This window comes from Ambystoma mexicanum, chromosome 8 (assembly GCF_040938575.1).
Source record: "Ambystoma mexicanum isolate Mex_15411 chromosome 8, UKY_AmexF1_1, whole genome shotgun sequence".
In the NCBI taxonomy this organism is placed as follows: Eukaryota; Metazoa; Chordata; class Amphibia; order Caudata; family Ambystomatidae; genus Ambystoma; species Ambystoma mexicanum.
In genome coordinates this window covers 1,029,653,061-1,029,673,031 of record NC_090929.1, presented here as the reverse complement: position 1 = coordinate 1,029,673,031, position 19,971 = coordinate 1,029,653,061, and the positions used below count along the sequence as shown (strand labels likewise).

General features: G+C 47.8%; 1 protein-coding gene across 3 annotated transcripts in view; it reads right to left on the bottom strand.

Moving 5' to 3' along the window:
* The window catches only part of SAMD8 (sterile alpha motif domain containing 8), a 477,816-nt gene that overhangs the window by 302,019 nt on the left and 155,826 nt on the right, over nucleotides 1-19,971 (bottom strand). The window contains exon 1 of one of the 3 annotated variants that reach the window (XM_069610975.1): nucleotides 15,725-15,877. The exons of the other annotated variants lie outside the window; for them this stretch is intronic. Within the exon in view, the coding sequence (XP_069467076.1) occupies nucleotides 15,725-15,769 (45 nt within the window). The 5' untranslated portion in view covers nucleotides 15,770-15,877. Of the gene's footprint in view, nucleotides 1-15,724; nucleotides 15,878-19,971 lie in introns of those variants that run through there. 3 annotated transcript variants of the gene reach the window in all.

The following is a 19,971-nucleotide window of genomic DNA, read 5'->3' as shown; positions in this document are numbered from 1 at the left end:
TGGGCTATATAAGGGGGACCGTACTAAGTCAGGGGACACACAAGAAGCTGGGGAGACAGGAGGAGGACGGAGAGGAGGCAGCTGAACCATACCGAGAAGGAGGACGGAGAGGAGGCAGCTGAACCATACCAAGGAGAGTGCAGTGACCAGACCCATTGCCTAGCTGTCCAGCGGGTCCCGAGATCCAGCTGACTTTCCAGAATCCCAAACCAAGGCTTACTTTGTAAGTAGCAAATAACCCCAGTCCTAAATTGCCTAAGCCCTTCCTTTTTGTAGTGTTGCACACATTGATCACCCCACTGAAAACCTCACATTGCTAGTGTGATTCAGTCAGTCACCGTCCCATAGAAGAATATGTGTTTAGCCAGTGTATGTTAGCATATTCCCTTTGGTAAACTTCTCAGTGTGTGTAAATCCTTAGCATATAGTAAATCAATTAATTCACCCATTGAAATTCACAATACAAGTTGGTTAAAATTCGAAATTAACCCCCCTTGTCCCTAGTGTCTCTTTAATAGTCATTAAAATGTTGCCTCAAAAGAATTAGCCACCTTGTAACTGAAAAACTAATTTGCCCATGTATTGTGTGCATTACCCCCACAAATTCCTATTTGCATTTGTCCCATCGAAAACCCCAAACTGCAGTCCCATTGAGAGCAATCCCTTTTGCCTACATGTCTGTCATGTGTCTGTCCGTGTCAATGAAAACCGATTTTTCTATTCTGAGCTATACCCCTTCCCCGAGCTGCCTGTAATCATATATCCAGTGTAAAACGAATTTCCATTTGCCGTTTTATTTTTCCTCCTTTTGCATTTGCTTTCTCCCCAAAATCAATTTTCGGACTATTTCCACGCTGCCCTGGTGTGCTGATTAGTAGTCTCTATGCTTCCCTATCGCCTCAAGTGTAGCAACACAAATTTCCTTTCCTTCTGTTCCATAGCAGTTGTGTAGCCGTGCGAGTAATAATCAAAATCCGATTCTGCCGTTTTGCTCCAAAAACAGGTTTTCACTTTCTTTGCTGGCCTCCCATTCTGGGGTGGTGGGCTTTACACAAAATCCGATTTTCTCTCTCTATCACTACTCCTTGCCACTGCCTTCCATTCAAAGGCAGTTAGCTAATGTTTAGGTGCGAGTGTTGCAAGGGTGGGGTTGGGGGGGGTGTAAACCATTGGGGTTCCCTTTCTAAAAAGTGCTCTTTTCCATTAAAGATTGTGAGAATTGTAATAGTAGATCTTCACTGAATTGTTTTGTAGAGATTAGTGCAATTGTGTACCACAACAGTAGTGGCTGTAAAATGGTTTGATTTTTCTTTTTCGATTAAATAAAAAATGAGTAAATATCTTATTGATACACATCGGCCCAATTACTGGTACATTGTGACATGGAGTGTTTGTGGCGGTTGGGTGCGAGACGAGTTGGAGGCCTACTTAAATAAAAGAACCTGTGGTTTATTCAAAATAAAAGCGCTTTATTGTACGCCACATTCATGGTCAGGGAAAGAGACCCTGGCTGCAGTGTGCCGTGTAATAAAACCATGACAACTTCTAACCTAAAAACATACAGGGAGAGAAGATATGAAAATATCACATTGCTGGCAAAACTCACATCCGAAATTCAGCTGGACTCAGTATACGGTCAGATATGGTTCCTCATCACAAAAGCTACAGCACCATCTGTCTGATGGGCCAGGATTCAGTGGAACGCAAAGTAAGTGATCACTTCTGAGAAACAAGCTTGTACAATGCAGGCACCATGCATTTAACCAGTGTATGGTGTTACGGGAAATGTTCCTAAAACACAGATGATGGAATGCCATCTGCATGGTGACATAGCCTGAGCTTTTTTTAACTTAGGAATAGAAGGCACATGGCTCTGTCTCTGAAAAAGAGAGGTCTGCTACTCAGACGACCTCCCTTTCATAATTCGTCTTGCTAGACAAGCATAGTACATGCATGTGATTTTGCTGAACTCGTCTGACAGAGTAACATGTGCATTTCTGCCAGCAACTGTTGAAACTGAAACGGACAGTAGCTACCTTTACGCTTGGACAATTCTGAGCCTAAACTGTAATTGTGGGCCCGCAGGATCTGGAGGCAGATATGATTTATAAACGCACATGTACACGTGTTTCTAGGAGCCACAAGACAAGGGAGGGAGGACAAGACAAACAATCTTACTAGACCTTGCATCATTCAGATCGTGCAAGTGCGAGAACAAGTGCAAGTGGAAAGGGGGGGGTGTAGAGGCGAGGTTAGGGGAAAACAGGGCAACAACGCACAATGCTCTGAGTAAGTGCAGCCAGGGCAGCATGGTTCTGGGTATGGGTAGTGCAAGGAGAACAAAAGGACTATTTACAGTTACAGTCCCTAAGGCCCAGAGGCAGTGCAAGGGTGACTGATCAAGAAAGAGCCTGCTACCCAGTGAGACTGTGAGGGTAGCCAAGCAACCAGTCAGTACAGCAGACAGGTAAGTCAGCACGGCTGGGAGAGAGAGAAAGCAGATGATAGGATGAATGTTTTGAGCTGCTTACAGAACTTCAGGTGGTCCAGCTCAAGGTTAAGAGGGGCATTCCACAGGGAGGCACCTGCAGAGAGAAATCTACCCCCCCACTCTCGGCCGGGCGAAGCGTCTAACCCTTAAAGAGTTGGTGGTAGCTGAGCAAAGGGCTCGAGAAGGAAGGTATTTTGGAAGAGAGCGTTGTATTTAATGAGGGCCCCGGTCGCAGAAAGCCTTGTGGGCAATGCAAAGGGTCTTGAACTCGATCCTGCAGCCACCAGGAGCCAGTGGAGAGATTTCAGGGCTGGAGAGATGCGGTCCCTGGGCTGGAGGCCAAGGATAATTATAGTTCCCTCGTGCCTCCTTGTCCAACCCCTGCAATGTTGGTCCATAGGAGCAGTGTAGAAAGCAGATCGAGGAGAAGTCAATCACAACATAATGTATAGCTTTCAACTAGAGGGTATATTCTATCTTAGAGTTTTACGTAACCTAATGGACGACCCCAACTTATCTCTCGCAGTCTATCCATTGTCTATCAAATGCCACTCCGATCCCCTCAGTGAACTATTTACCCCCGTCAACAATAGCTACCCATCTATAATAATATATGCGTCTGATCAATGATCGCAAATCCTATTGATGACATCATCCCTTGAAGGAGATGCGAGATTACTTCTGCAATTCAAAGAATGTGTGTGCCTGAAATGAAACACCAATTCATGGTCACATTTGTTTCCATTTTGACCAATTGGGATGCCCTTCGTGAGTAAATAACAGCAGGCTGTTTTCGTATGTTCAATGCGTTTTTTTGTCAGAGGGGTAATGGCCTTTAGACATAATTCACAAAAATAAAAAGGTTTAAACCCCAAGTCCGAAGACATTGCGGCATAGCATCCACCCTTCTACCACAAAACTACTATTCTAATGGTACATTACCCACACTCGTACTTCTCCGAATGAAAGCATACTTCTAATAAGACAACCATAAGCAGGGCCAGTCTGTTCTTAATGTTAAGTGCACTGGAACTTGCTTCCATTCCCCGGAGAGGCCAAGAATTGAATGGGTGTGCAACCTAAACTCCTTCTTAATTTTCTGAGCAAGTGAAGTGCACAACCTTTTCTCCCGACATACCCGATATTGGACTGGACTAACGCCCCACCCACACAAGTCTAAGTAAATGCTGCATGCTACAGCTTGACCAGTTGTGTATTTTAAATCCAGTGGATATACTTACAAGGAGAAATGTGCGATTATCCCACCATGCTGGAAAAGCATTCCAAGCTGTTTTGCCTTTTGGCATCATGTGCCTGCTCTGCTAAAATACTCACAATGGAGGGATTAGATATGGCTGCTCCTTCTCAGTTTACCTTGTGCATCCATGAGCACCTCGGACAGCAGCACAAGCCAACCCGGGGCCGTGGGACGGATGTGTCCTTTAGGCAATAAGCCCTGGGCCAGGGGGAGGGCCATTACGGAGTCAGGTAATGACCCCGGGGCCCATAGTTGCAGGCCAGAGCACAGCAAGGGCGTTAACGAAGGCCCGGGGCTATACCAGATGCGGTAATGCCCCTCATCCACCCCCACCACTGGCAAAGTGATTATTGCTATTAGTATTCCTGGGTGAAAAGCCTCAGAATACTAATAGATTTGTACGGCATTTAGATCTTAGCCGCTTCGGTTCTGTAATGAACGCAGCAGTTGCACTACACATTAGTTCGTAAAGACTAGACTGCACATTCAGGTTTATTGATATGAAGCGGCAGGGACACATGTTGAAGGAATGCTTCTTGCCGCTCCATATCAATAGGTTTGAATTAACAAAGAAAAAAATCCTGCGTTTAAATAAAAAGTGAGATGCAAGTTGGATTTATATTGTTTAATTAATCACTGATTCAATTGTGGATCCATAGTACGTGATGCAGCAGGAAAAGAAATGGCTGCCTAGATGATGAAAATTGTCAACGTAACAGAAAGAAATGCTCTGGACCGTTGCGTGCCAGACTCAACGATGGAAGATGAATTACCAGCGAGGTACGGCTTGGAAAAGCACCAATGGGTGCGTGGAAGTGCGAAAAAACATGGCGGCCTGGGGACTAATTAGGCAATATGACCAGAGGAGGGGGGGCATTACCGATCGGGAAATGCCCCCTGTCCTCATCGGGTCATATTGTCCATTAGCACCTGGTAGGTCATCCTAATAGCACTTTTTTCTGTAGTTGAGAAATGGCGCTGCCACCGTTTCTCGACTCGAGAAAAAGAAAAGCAGACAAAATGGCCGCCGGGGATCGGGAGAAGGGACTATATGTAGTCCTTTCTCTCTTTCCATGGAAGCCAGTGGCGAAGAAACCCAGAGCTGCGGCAGTGATTCAGAGCCTTGTCGTTCTGGTAAGGCCCAGGCGAGGGCCAAGGAACTTGTTTTTTTTCAAGCTCATTGTCCCTCATCGAGTAGTAATTGCTGTACAACACCTGCATTCCATGGCCAGCCAATCGCCCCTACCACAGACTTCTTCCTGAAGCACACACCCCGCTCACCTGCATAGAGCAAATAAACACAACCCGCCCCTCGTCGATTTAGTTCGACTCCTCACTTGTCATCCCACCATACTAAGCGAAAGGGCATTGGACTCAAGCACCCTTACTTTATTTTTTTGGTGCACAATCATCCTTTGGGCTGCTTTTCCTTCCATGAACGAGGCTCCTGTGAGCATCATCTTCACTAAAACATTTTATATTACTGTTAGTGGAGAACCATGCACAGTGTATTAGGATACGATAAGAGAGTAGAACTTCCTTAAAGATGCTACATTAAGAATTTGATAATTAACATTTGATAAGCATTCTGGCTGATGAATTGGGATATCATTGTCAATGTAAGAATCACAGGTTTGTTTTTTTAATGTCGTAGTGTGAAACATTACTTGTTAAAAAAAGCACACTTTTTTTAAAAAACTATTTTTATTATTTTATAACAAACACGTCAACCATGGTAACTTTTAGGACATACGTAATCAATATCAAAACATCACATTATGCATTGTCGCTTCCCGTCCTCCCCCCTCCTTCCCCACAAACTCGAGCCATCACAGCCTCATCATCTACATGTGCATTTTCGGGAATCTGTGTGTTCGTTGACTCATCTGAGTCTTCTGTATCATGGTTGACCTGGTGGGGGCTTACCATTGAGGTCACCAGCTGCCTCCAGGCCATCAGGGGGCCTGCTTCCTCCTCCCCCCCTTTCGTGACAGCTTCAAACCATACCACAGTTTCTGCTTCCGCCCATCTGAAGAGGTCCGCCCACCATATCTCCACTCTGGGTCTGTGGGCCGCTTTCCAGCCCATTGCAATTCTGCGTTTAGCCAAAATATAGGCCAGGTCCTTCATTTTACCGATATGCTTCGAATGACTTGACCTGAGGAAATTCCCGAGCATGCAAGCCCAAGCAGATCCTACGTCCAGTACCACCCCCCCACCAGCCATTTTCATCTTTATTTCCTCCCAGAATCTGTGCACCTCAGGGCAGGCCCAGAACATGTGTAGTAGTCCTGCCTCCTCCTCCCCGCACCTGGGGCATTTTTGTACAGCCGAGCCTCCAAACCTAGCTATTCTACTGGGAGTCAGTTAAGCTCTATGAGTGACGTACAGCTGGATCTGCTGGAGTCTCGCATTCCGGGACACCTTTTTATGGTACCTTTGGGCTCTATCCCACTGTCCCTCCGTCATGAGTTCCCCCACCTCCTCCTCCCAGTCATGCCTCAATTGGAGCAGCTCCTTCCCAGTCTTCGCCCTCAGTAGCTCATATATCCTAGATATTTCGTGCCCACCCTCCGAGACATCATACATCGTTTCTAGGGAGGCATCGGGTTCTTCCTCTAGCACAGTCTCAGGCCACCTCTCGCTCACCTTCTTCATGAGCCTGGTATAAGTAATAAATTGGCCTCTATGCACCCCTGGCTCATCCTGCAGCTTCTGGAATCCCAACGCCTCCCCTTCCTGCCATATGTCTCCAAGGGTGGCCAATCCCACTGGTTCCCAGTACCAACAGACCGCTTCGAACAATTGTGAGTCGTCCCCGCATAGCACCGCCAGCGGTGCCTGCTGGGAAAGTGGATCTAGGTCACCCACAGTTCTCCATGTCCTGCGCGATACTTCCCAGCCCAGCTTCAATAATCTCCCCATCTTTGCCATTTTAGTTTTGCGCAGACATACTGTCTCCCTCAAAAAGTAAGGAGCCAATTCACCTTGCAAAAGCCTAGCTTCTGCCGAGTCTTCTGCAGACAACCACCTAGCCACATACAACAACTGTCCTGCCAGGTAATACAGCTCAAAATACGGTAGGTTTATGCCCCCCTTATCACATGTGTTCTGTAGTTTCTACAGGCACCCCCCCCCCATTTCTGGAGTTGCCCCATATGAAGCCCCTGCACATGCCATGAAGTTTCACAAAAAAGCGTTTGGGGATTAGGTACGGGACATTCACAAAAAAGTGCAAGAGTCTGGGCAAGACCACCATTTTGAGTAGAGCTGCTCTCCCCATCATGGCTAGGGGTAATTTAGACCAGAACACCATGCTATTCTTAACTCCCTCCATCGCCTTCTCTGTGTTATGTTTGTGCTCTGTCTCCATATTGTGGTAGATTTTTACACCCAGATACCTGAAGGTCACAGTCTGCCAGGGTATCTGCAAGACGGGCAGCCTCTCCAACGGGGTGCTCTTGTACCTTCCCAGAGGGAACAAACTGGACTTCCCGGGGTTCACAGATATGCCCGAGAGGGTGGCGTAACGACCCATCACCTCCAACACATATTGCAGGTTCTCCTCCGGGTAGCGCAAGTAGAGAAGCACATCATCTGCATACAATGATATCAGGTGTGTGCTCCCTGTCGTGCGAATCCCCACCTCCCCGTATTGTTGCTGCAGGCATATTGCCAGCGGCTCTAATGCCAGGATGTATAACATGGGTGACCAGGGGCATCCCTGTCTGGTACTCCTGCCAAGTTGCCATTTATCTGAGATTGTGGTTCCGGTTTTGACACTCGCTGTTGGGGTACTGTACAACATCTGGACCCATCTAATATATCCTGGTCCCATCCCGTATCCTTTCAGGGTCGCCTTCAACCACAGCCACTGCACTGAATCAAAAGCTTTCACCGCACCCAGCGACACGATAGCCAGCTCGCTCGAGTCTCCCTCAGTTTGGTCAATAATATGGTGTAGCCTCCTGTGGTTAGCTGTAATATTTCTACCGGGGACATAGCCCGTTTGATCTGGGTGTATCAATTTACCCATTACCCTCTTCAACCTATTGGCTAGCACTGCCGTGAGTATCTTACTATCCCGATTGAGCATAGACAAGGGCCTGTAGGATCCGCATTCCGCGTCTGGTTTGCCTGGTTTCAGGAGCGGAATGATCACCGCCTCGCGGAGGGACACCGGCAGTTCCCCCCGCTCATATGCTTCATTAAACATGACCAGCAGCGGCTGGAGTAGCTCCTGCTTGTACATTTTATAAAACTCGCTGGGTAACCCATCCGCCCCAGGCGCTTTACATGTGGGCAGGTGTTGGATCACCGCCTCCAGTTCGTCCACTGTGATGGGGCGTCCAGGTCCGCTCGCTCTAGGTCATCCAAGGTGGGCAGCCCTATGTCCTCTATCGTATCTAGTATATCTTGACTCATGTCCTCTCCCGTGTCCTTGTATAATAGTCTGTAATACTTGAGGAACACCTCATTTACCCCTTCCTGGGTATTATGGATTTGACCCTCTGCAGCCCTGATCTCTCTGATCACCGATCGGGGGGGGGGGAGGTCTCATTTTTGTACAACCAAGCCAATAACCTACCCGGCTTATCCCCTTCAGCATGCAGCCTCTCCGTGTTCTTATAGTTCATTTGAATAATCTGTCCCAGAGTTCACTACAAGCTAGCTGTAAGTCCTTTATTGTAGCCCTGTTTGCACGGGTGGTCCCCTCATTTCGTATCAGGTCCTCAAGCTCTCTTTCTGTCTCTTGCAGTTCCCGCTCAATACCCCCTTGGAGCCCTTTGGATTTAGAGATCGCTACTCCCTGCACCACCACCACCTTGAATGCTTCCCATACTGTTCCCACCGAACTTACACTGCCCATATTAATTTCAAAGTATTCCTCGATGGCCTCCCTCAAATCCTCTCGGAAGCCCGCATCCTGTAGAGCCTCAGTCCAGAGCCTCCACGTAGGGATCCGTGCCCTGGGGGGTTGATGTCGCCACTCTATGACCAAAGGCGAATGGTCGGAGAGTACCCGGGCTTTGTATTCCGCTCCCACTATCTCGGCAGATGCGAACACGTAATCTAGCATTGTGTGCAGGTCGTGTGGCGCTGCATAGTGCGAGTATTGCCTATCCGTTGGGTGTAGCCTTCTCCACACATCCTCTAGGCAGAGGTCCATCAACAGTGTCCTCAGCGCCCTAGCTGCTGGCGCCGGCTTTTCTAACTTGTCATCTGACCTATCTATCCTGGGGTTCAGAGTGCAACTAAAGTCCCCTCCCCACACCAACGCGCCACCCGCCAGGGGAGCGATTTTACCATATAAAGACCTAATATATACCGCTGTATCATGGTTAGGGGCATACAAATTTATGATATTCACTTCTCTGTTCTCCAGGAGTCCCGCCACCCCCGCCATCCTGCCTTCCGGGTCTATTGTCGAGCTAAGCAGCTGAAATGGTACATGCGGTGCCACCCATGTAATCACCACTCTTGCATATGCCGAATATGTGGCCCCCCCATGACCGTACCCCTCCTCTTCCTGATCACCTCCAACTTCTCTTTGGTGAGGTGGGTTTCTTGTAGCAGAGCTATGTCAATCCGCATCCTCTTTAGGTACATCATCACCTTGTTACGTTTCAGATAGCTATTAAGGCCCTGTACATTCCAGGTCACAATTTGAGATTACCCGATGCCATTGATTTGTTCGTCATTTCCCTGTAGGCTCACACACAAACTCAAACTAAAACTTCCCAAAACTATATACACCACAACCTTCCCCCCCCACCCACCTCCCCACCCACCTCCCCACCCACATCCAACAACACCCTCCCCAACGATTGCCCAGCTCCATCCCTGGATCTCAGGCACCCCCACATCTAGCCCTGCCTAGTAAGTCTATACTCAGGGCTCAGCAGGGTAAAGTCGCCCTAATGGCTACTTAACTACCAAATCTCGGGGGTAGGTTGCTACCTTCCCGTCGCTCCTACTACCCACAGTATCACGCATGATGTTAATGCTATTAAGTTCCAGCATGCAGTTGATACTCTATATTCCAGTCCAGCCAGAGCACAAGGTCCAAGGGCTACAAATTCACTTAAAACTCCCGTGTACCCGAAACAAGTCCACCTTCCCACTTATCCCCTTAATGTCCATGGCACAGACTCCTCACTTGTCACGCTCGAGGCGATCTCAGTCAGCCTCCTGTTCCGGGCAGCCCTGCAGGTCCAGCCACGACGCTGCCTCCTCCGGGGTGTCGAAAAAAAAACCTTGCTCTTATGCAGCACCTTTACAGAAGCATATATTTGATGCCCGCAGTACGTAGCCTCCTCTTGACGGCCACATAACTATACCTTTGCCTCTGCACCAGCATCGTATAATCTGGGTACGCCGTGATGTTGGTGGATCCTCTCTCAATTGTCCTGCCCTTACGTAAATATTCCAGGATCTTCTCCCTGTCTTTGTAATTCAGTATCCTTGCGATTATTGGCCTCGGCGGAGCTCCAGGTCGTGGCCTCCTCATCAAGGCCCGATGGGCCCGCTCAACAGTAAACCCCTGTGAGAGTTTTTCTGCTCCTATCCCCTGGAGGATCATGTTTTCTACATAGTCCGTGGGGTCCAGGCCTTCCTCCCCCTCGGGCAGGCCGACCACACGTATGTTGTTCCTCCTCGCTCTTCCTTCCGCCTCCTCCACTCGGTTTTCAAGGTTGGCGACCTGCTGTTTTAGCACATGGACCTCCTTTGCATTGCTCGTGCTGACCTCAGTGTTGACTTTCACTGTGCTTTCCAGGCCACTTGTTCTCTCCACCAACGCACGGACATCTTGACGCAGCATGGTAACTTCGATTCCCACAGTGTACATTTTATTTTCCAGGGCTGTCCGCAAGTCTGCCATCGCTGTGCCCCATTTGGTGCTCAAATCCGTTATGGTCGCCAGGACCTGATGGTTATCGCCTTCTGTGGCACCATCAGCGGAGGCCGCGCCCGTGCTTTGCGCTGCTGCCGTGGGGGTTCGCTGCGTTTTCGCAAAGACCTCCATTGTGGATTGTTTGGATTTGGCTCTCAGTCCTTTCACAGACATCTCGCGATTCTCAATCATATCTGGTCTCCACACTGCGATGCTGATGTGTCGTGCTCTGGTCCCTCAAACGCTATGGCGCTAGTTGCAGCGGGTTGCGTTGTGCTGTGGAGCGCGGCAACGTATTCAAATGGGCCATCTTCTCACATGTATTCTGCTGCACACAATCATCCATGCGCCATCAACGTACATCGAGGTGCCACACAGAACTCAACAGCTGCTCACTTCCTTTGCAATGGCCTAGTCACATGTAGGTTGTGCCAGACTGGGGTATGTCCTGGTAATAGTGTGTTACACACTCGCATGTCTCAGCCATGTCAGCTGCCGGGCGCGGCTGCAAATGTCTTTACTCCAATCCGTGGCCGTCGCCGATACAGTGACTGCATCAGAGGGCCGGCAGTTTCGTTTCGCTGCCGCGTCCTGCTAGATCCCTTTGTTCTCTGGGAGTGCTGCCATTTTGGTGTTTTCGTCCGCGGCCTCTCCCCAGGATACTATGTGTCCGTTCGGCTGTTTTTCAGTCTCCCGCGAGCCGCTCATCCACTCACGTTCTTCCCGGCACCTTCCCACATGCTTGTGTGCATTTTGCTTCCAGATTCAAGTGAAATACATGCGTTTGTTGAACGGATTAGGATGTCGGATCACGGAGCACATGGGGCTCACAGCCTATTTCATGGCTGTCCTAGCCACGCCCCCAAATAAAGCACACTTTATACTAAAAAACATACAGCCATTAGTGGGTGCTAATGGCAATTTCATGCCAATTACATTGAACCACCCCATTCATGACTTGGGGCAGCAGGATACTAGCCAGTACGGCCCATTTTCATCACATTTAAAATGTAACTGATCAGTACTATTTAAGGAATGTCTTCAGGTTAAACACCTGTAACTAGTCAATGGCCTGATTCATCTTAGTTGTTGAGGGATTGTACGTATTATGCAAACATGAAGCATCTCATGAGATCACGTGACAAGAGAAAAATGTGTCAGAAGGCAGAGGCTAAGATCGCGTTTTTAGGTTTGCAGCAGAATATCCAACTTGTAGGAAAAGACCTGAAGGAGATGGGCAGAGCAGGCAAGCACAGAAGAAGTAGGTCCTCAACAACACGTAAGGCAGAGTCTTGGAATTGAAAGAAGACCAAAGTTTCTAGAACTGTAAATGGGAGTATCATTTAAGCTTGTAAAGGAAGGATAAAATCATGGCCTTACACAGGGGATGGGCCCATACACAATACTGAGTGTTTTTGAGAGCAGCCTCTGATTAATGCAGACAGCTTGGCACACAAGGGGAAGATGAGTGGAGCATTGGAGACCAAAGATAAGAAGAGCAGTGGAGAGTTGGATTTGTGACCATAGACTTCCGAGACCCACTCCACTGCAGATTCATCAGCACCCTCCGAAAACATATGTCCATGCCCTTGTGTCCCAATTTTCGGTCCTCCGCTCACCACTGCAAACTCTTCTCTTGCCTAAACATTCAGGATCCATCTGCACTCTTTGAAACTGCAAATCAATCGCCTGTCATCGCCTGTCCTTTGGAGCCTTGCAGACCTTGGCATTGATGATGCTGCTCTGTGCTGGATTGCCTCCTACCAGTCTAATCGTCTTTCTACCATCTCATGGAACACAGCCATCTTTGATCCCATTTCCCTTCCTGTTGGTGCTTTCCCCTCCGCCCCCCGCTGGCTCCCACCCCTCATGGCTCGGTTCTTGGCAGTGCTTTAAATGGAAAAAAAGAAGTGAATGTACTCACCAAGCTAATGTTGGTAAGGGGGCAGGTCCCCCAGGCACTTCAAATTAAGGAGAGATGCATTTGAGGCAATTTGATGAGCAGGTGGGGAGGGGGAACAGTGAAAGGGATGCCTTCCAGTCTAGCAGGACCCCATGCGAATATAACCAATTATAGTGTAATCATATGGTGTGGGCCAAGGTGCGGGTGGCATCGCTATGTTGTGTAGGTATTAATAACCAGGAGGTAGAAGAGAAGGCGTGCGCGGTAAAAGCGGCATTACATGCACTAGGTCCAAATGCAGGCGGCCACAGAAATCTCCAGTCATGCCCGAGCTCCGATGAGGACAGATTGCAGCCCCACCTGCCACACTGTTTATTCATTGTTCTTGATGTTGCAAAGATGTGTCTTTCACCCCAGAGGCATGTGGCCTACAAGGCTGCGTTCAGCCTGGTGTGCACGTTATCTCACTTGGCTAAAGCATGACCCCAGCCCATTCCTGAGTGACCACGAGGTATAGCCCATATAACTGACTTACAACCCAAGATCCCCGAATTCCATGACACAAAATGCATTTTCACCACCAACCCCAAAGTAGCAAGTCCTGAAATGTTCAAAGAGGATGAACAGGGTGTATCGTTGAAGCGACAATCATGTGATTTGTATTGCGAGGTGCTGGGAGGGATAAATTATAATTCAAAACTAGGGCAGAAACCTTGGAGCCGGATGGCGCGGAGGAAGTGAGTTAAATGTGTGTGTGAAGGTTAGAGTGCCCTGGAACCTCCTGTATGTCTGTTTTAAGACCTGCCAAGTGCACAGTATGAGTGATAAGCAAGCTGTATAGTAGGAGTAGAATTAATTTGTTTTCTGAACTTGAAGATGAGCCCCTCAGCACCCACGTGATGAAAGACGGACGGACTGGGCTGGGACCAATAAACTGCCAACCCATATGGACAAAGGCAGCACCTGTAGAACATCCATCCACTCAGCCGCACAGGTTTTTACTGTATGCTGTTGCGGCACTGACGCTGTGTACCTATAAAAGTTTCTGCTTGTACCTCATTGACAGAACGTTCTTAGCAGCAGCGTTCTTTGCTGTTGCTCCCATCTGCGCGCAAGTTTAAACTGGTTATCCTTAAAAGATAGACTTGGGCCTTTCTTCCCTAGTGGGTTGTTTTTGCTGTGGTGCAAATGTTCAGGGGCGTGCCTTCACTACAAAGCCAGCCATTCTGGAAAAACGCTTTTGGCGCTGGCCATTTTGGTGCAGCACCTTGGGCACAAGTCCCTTTTAGGCGCACAGCGCTTGCAGCAAGGCCCAATGAGATTAAATGTGCCAAGGAGCACACATTTCTGTAAAAAAAAAAAAAAAAAAAAAAAATGTATCCGAGATCCTTTCACACAAACTTCCAGTTTGTTGTTTTGGGTTAGGAAAGTTTCAAGATATCTATATTAAACGAGACCTTCCTTTTTGTGCATCAAACCAGCAGATTTAGCTGTAAATGAAGCTTGAGAAGGGTAGTTTGTATTATTGCTCGCTTTCATCGTCTAATAAGAAATTCAGGAGGTAACTGCAGCTGTGTGCAAGTTCAGTCGAAAACGTCCCATCCCAACTCCAATTACTTCACATTTACATATTAGAATAGGCACTGTTAATAACAAGCAAGCATCTTTAATTTCCCAGGCTTTCCTTATCAGTCCCTGCTCCATCCAACGACACCAATGGTAACCGGTGAAGCCCGCTTATCGAAACAGTGTTAAACGACCAGTGTGCCGAGAGCACAGCAGCTGGGGGGGGGGGGGGTGAGAGCAAGAGGGCGATGCTTTCCCCAGCAGAGGCAGACCAGTGTGCCGAGAGCACAGCAGCTGGGGGGGGGGGAGCAAGAGGGCGATGCTTTCCCCAGCAGAGGCAGCAGAAGCTTAGTGCTTTAAATTGCGGTATCACCTCACAACATAGTCCGGGAACACTCCTTCAGGCGTTCAGAAGTGCAGGTACTCACCCCAACGCACAAAAAGTGCGGCTTATGAGGGTGGGTAGGACCGCCCCATCTAAAGCACTCCTTGGTCATCTACGCTTCACCTCCTCTCTCGAACAACTCATCTCCTCATATGGTCGCTCGGATCACCACTTTTCAGAATACATCCAAATCATCATCTCCTTCCCTTCTCTCGGCACGCATCTGTGATTGCTTCTCAGCAAGAATCGGAAACTGGATGGCACTTCGTCTCGGTTATCGCCTTACCACGCCGCCCTTACCCATCACACAGCCTCTTCTCCGAAATGTGCTCCCACTCACCTAAGGCACGCTGCCTCAGGGTCCGTGTAACAATCCTTCACCACCATCACAGCTACGCATTGCTGCGGCCAGGATTAACCTGCTCAATATGGGGAACATCTGGCCAAAAATGCCATCTCCTTTACGGTCACCTTTACTATTGCGCTTGAGACCCCCTTGGCCTGGACCTCTACTCTTCCTCCAAGCTCAACAAAATTCTCAACTCCCCCACACACCGCATATATATACAAATACATACATACATACATACACACAGACCATGCTTCTTTTCTGGTTAATGAATCAAGCTTTACCCACATCAACTACAAAGTTGTTCATTACTTTTCACTCTTCTGTATAAATACCAATCTGACTTCTGGGGCCCTCTGGAGATTAGGGTTTTCGTTTACAGGTGGGGGTCTCCCTGCTTGATGTGTCATGCATTTAAGAGCGTTCTGGCCTCTGAAGAACGCCTGGGGACCAATTCCGTTGGTGACGGTGCGCTATATAAGTGCCTTTTACATAGCATTAAAGGCGAAGCCAACCTGGTTAAAATACAGTGATCATTAGATTCCCACAGAGCTCAGAAGCAGGCACGTTAACACGCTGAGCTATCGTACTGGGTTAATCAGTGCTTGCCTCTGCCTGAATTCTCATTCGAGAAACAACTGCCCCGTAGACAATTTTGCTACGTTCGTTCCAAAAAGGAGGGTTCTTAACTTTATCAATGGGAAAAAGCGACACAAATCGAACAGATCGTGGAAAGCCTGCCAGGCACGACAGAGTCCATCACGCGGGCAACTGCTGACGTTGCGAAGTAAGTACGCATTTCAGCGCTCTCAATACGCTTCTGCGCCCCAAGTTATTTTCCTACATTAAACAAAAAACATACGTTCTGCAGACTAACCTTTGTAGCATTGCCTAGAGCCCGAGCTGCTCTCACGCCGGGCATAAGAGCCACGTTTCCATCCACAGTCCGAGAGAACGCACTTCCCGGTCTCGCCCTACTCCACAGGCAACGTACTTGGTGTGGTTACCAACCGGCTCGTGTTTGAAAAGTGGGTCACAGGTTAGATATGAGAAGGCTGAACGATGCAGAAACCGCTCGCGGCCGAGAAGGCGGCGCAGCACCAGCGACCCGCCCCTCAGACAAAGGCACTGTCAAGGCTCCCTGGAGCCGCCCTGCTCGTGAAGCCCGGACATGTGCACCCCACCTACACCAGAAGAGACCTGTAAAACCATACGCGACCCGGCGAGGGGTACTCTCCGGTATACATGCAGGACACGTCTTTGGCGTGAGATTGCAGAGCTCCTCCGCTGCCAGGTCACGGGCCACGTAAGAAACCCACACACCTACGCCCCCGGGCCACTCCACTATGGTGGTCGGGCCATGATATCACACAGCTGGGAGGACAGAGATCAGCCTATATATTAAGGACAGTGACAGACCAACAGAAGAATGCGCGGTGGTGCTCCACCAAGAAGAAAGGAGGTTTCATGTGCCCTTTTGGAGGTGGCCTACTGCAAGATTTTATTTTTTAAAACCCTGTGAAAGCAATATGAAATCCAAAATTCAGACCACATAGTACCATAGATGGGGAGATATCCATTATGGGGATACATTCTATTAGGGAGAAATCTAAAAAAAAAATGTGTCAATTCCATTCACCTTAGAGACTACCCAGCAACTTTGCTGAATTTTGAGGACTAAGAGAGTGTGACCCTTTTCCCCCCACTCTCTCATGTATTTTGAAATGCGTTTTACATCTGTTTTCTTTGGTTATGGGGTTTAAACAACTCCATAGGCATCATCTTTTCATGTGTGTCACACAGCACCCTCAGTGCAGTGGCACAGGGAAACCTTTTCAGTCTTTCCCAAGGTTTAAATACCTTCTCTGGGATAAACTGTTTCCCAGAACAAGTAAAGTGAAATTGACTTTACTAGTCTTTTAAAATTCCTAGACCCAGCACACCCTATCCTACAATAGAGTGCTGGAGGGATTACTTAGTATCCCGTGTCTCCAGATACTCATGTAGCAGTCATATGCTACCCTTTCCTCTCAGAATGGCTGGTGGCAGTGGTTTTACAACGAACTACAATTTTTCCCGACCACAAATATTCGTAGCTCCGGTAACATTAAATCGCTGGAGCCATGTTTTTCAAGATGGCATCCGAGCCCCCTCTGTAAAAAAAACAGGTCCTGGTCTTTTTTCGCCATTTCTTTGGGGAAAGGACTTTCTAGAGTTTTGCTCTGCGCGCCAAACCTAGTTTGGTCTCTTTTTCATTCGCCTTTGTCGGGCTTCAGGAGTGAAGACCGCCTCTGGCGCCCGAGTGTCTGGGGTGGGCAGGAAGTGAGGGAGTTGCCCGCATCTCCTGTGCTTAGACTCCTAGGAGACCCAAATGCACTCTGTGGTGATTGGCTGGCTGACTGTCCAGCAAGGACAGCCACCCTGCTGGGTGAGTGGCAGCTAGGCTGGAATGAATGGGAGAGAACTGAATAAAAGGCGAGTCTCTTGGCTTGGAAGGCAGAGTCGACCACTGGAATGAAAGAGCCGAAGACGAGCTTGAAGAGGACGGTTGCTGCAACTCCTGGACCGTTGGTTTGCCCTGTGAAGCCCTGCTGCAGGTCTGAATCGCCAACTTCACCTCGACAGAGAAGCCCCTGCAAGGACGACTTCTCCCTTTGAGTTGGTGGGACCAATCAACTCAACAGTAAGCCACCTGGACACCCAATCTCGGAGCTGGCTGAATTTCCTCAGAGTTGCTGCAGGAAACCATATAACCAGGGAGAGGGACACCAGTTTGTGTGCATTATTTACAGCCACTGGAATTGAAGTTTGCCAGTTGCAAGCTTTTGACGGTTCAAGTGCAGGAGTCCCCCCCAACGTCCTCCCTCTTGTACCACGACTGAGGCCCAGGAACAGCGAGATCTGCAGGAACTGCCAGGAACAGAAGTCATCAGCTGCCTCTTTTTCTTCATTGTAAGGTACTGTAAGACAAGACAGAGTACTTACCTCGCGCGGTGAAAGTGCTTGGAACTTTTGCAACTCGCAGGCCTAATCAGCTTGTGACCCAACATATGATTCTTTCTACAAACTACTTCTAAGAACTTGTGCAGAGACTTTTCCGTTTAACTACCAGAACCGCTTTATCCTATCCAAGACTTTAGCCCATTGACTTTGGCCTACCCTATTGAATTGACTCTTCTGGTGAACTCAAAATATCTATACTGTCTAAGAATAATTGTAACCTTTTATGTTCTAATAACCTTTGCTTTTACTCCTCTTGAAAAGTATTCTGAATGCCTACAGTAAGATATTCATGTCCCCAGCACCCTCGTTACTAAAGTTAACTGATTGTAGGTTGCGTCTGTGGGCCATCCCAAAAGGGTCTTATCTGACTCAGAAACTCAGAGTGTACAGTACTGAAGTATATTTGTGTTTTTTATATGATGGACTCCTTCTATTGAATGTTTTATAACAGAGATAAGTATTTATCAAAGAAACCTTGAGTGTAAGAGTTATTTGAACACCTGTGATTGTAGACCTTGGGTAACAGCATTACTGCTCACATTTACCCTCTTGAGATAAGCCTGGCCTCTCAACACGCTACCACAACTGTGTAGTGCAGACTTATACCAAAGGTTGGTTTGCTTACACCAGTAGTCATAGTTGCCTTTAGTGGACCCAGAGGGTACTGCATTCAACCTTTGCCTAACACTAGTGGCAGGCAGTGTGGATACAATGTAGAGTTGTTACATTGAGAGTTCTGCTTTACTTTTGTTCAAATAGTAACCTTCACAAGGCTAATAACCGCTAGAAAAGCAACTGAAAAATGCCAGATATGGATAACTTCAGACAGGAAGCGCTGATCGTTGTAACAGTAGATCAACTGAAAGATGTGTAAGGACAGGAATCTCCCTGTTAAAGGAAAGAAAAATGAATTTGTAGAAAGATTGTTGAATCATCAAAGTCTGAATAGTAGGTCTGTCGACCTACTCCCTCAGCAAATGTGGAAAATGATGAGGATAATGATTCAGAGTCCAACTCTAATGTTATTGAGGAGTCAGAAGAGTTTGAGTAGTCTCGGATGTGAGCCCCTCTTTACCCCAACAAGCTTTTAGGCCTAAACCTTTAGCCACAGGGACCCTACCAGGCCCAGTACTGCGTCCAGAATCTTTCTCTCTTGAAAAAATGAGACTTGAGTTCAAAAGGCTACAAATGTAAACTGAAAGTAAACATCAAGAAATCAAACTAAGGGAAATGGAAATGCAACAGGCTCTTGAAATGAAGAATTTGTCTCTTGGAAATATTTCTATCCCAGAGTCTTCTAGGTCTTCCAGTCCTGAGAGACCTTGCATGCCCAAGGAAGCTGTGAGTATGTATGAGGTGAAACTTGATATTTCAGATTGGTTGGGTGCTTTTGAGAAGAACTATGGGTTTCTGGGTTTCACAGGGAATCAGTGGATTCCTTGGCTTTTGTATAGGCTCCCCCAGGTTGCAACTGATGCTGTAATGGAGGTGGGGGAAATTGAAAGATTGGAGTATGAAAATGTGAAGCTAGCTTTGATAGCTAGATTTGGGAAACCTCCTTCCCAGTACCTTAAGAGGTTTATGACCCTCAAAAAGACCGATGGTACCCCTTGGGCGTGTGCATGATTGAAGAACTTATATGGCTGGGTTAAGGGTTACAGAGTTAATACTTTTGAAAGAATGAGAAATCTATTTTTGTTAGGAATCTATTTTTGATGCCTGCTCTCCTGTGCTGAGACAGCACTTGGCTGAGTCTAAAGAGATTGATCCCAAGAAGTTAGCAAAAGCTTCTGACTTGTGGGTTGCCAACAGGGCTACTCACAAGGATTCTGGGGCACCTCAGAAAAAGGATGAAGGGAAGCAGCAAAAGAAAGATGGCAAAAGAATTATAATACCTCCAATCCAAAATAGGGCCACAAACAGAAAAAGGGTAAGCTTCAAGGGAAACCAAATCAGTCTAGTGATACCTCTGGTGTCAAACCAGAGGGAGGTCAGCAGAAGTCCCCATTTGTCAAAACATTTTGAAAATGTTATGCTTGTGGGTCAACTGACCATGTGAACGGGGATCCCAGATGCAAAGGTAAACCTTCAGGGGTCCACATTGCCTCCTTAGCCTCCATC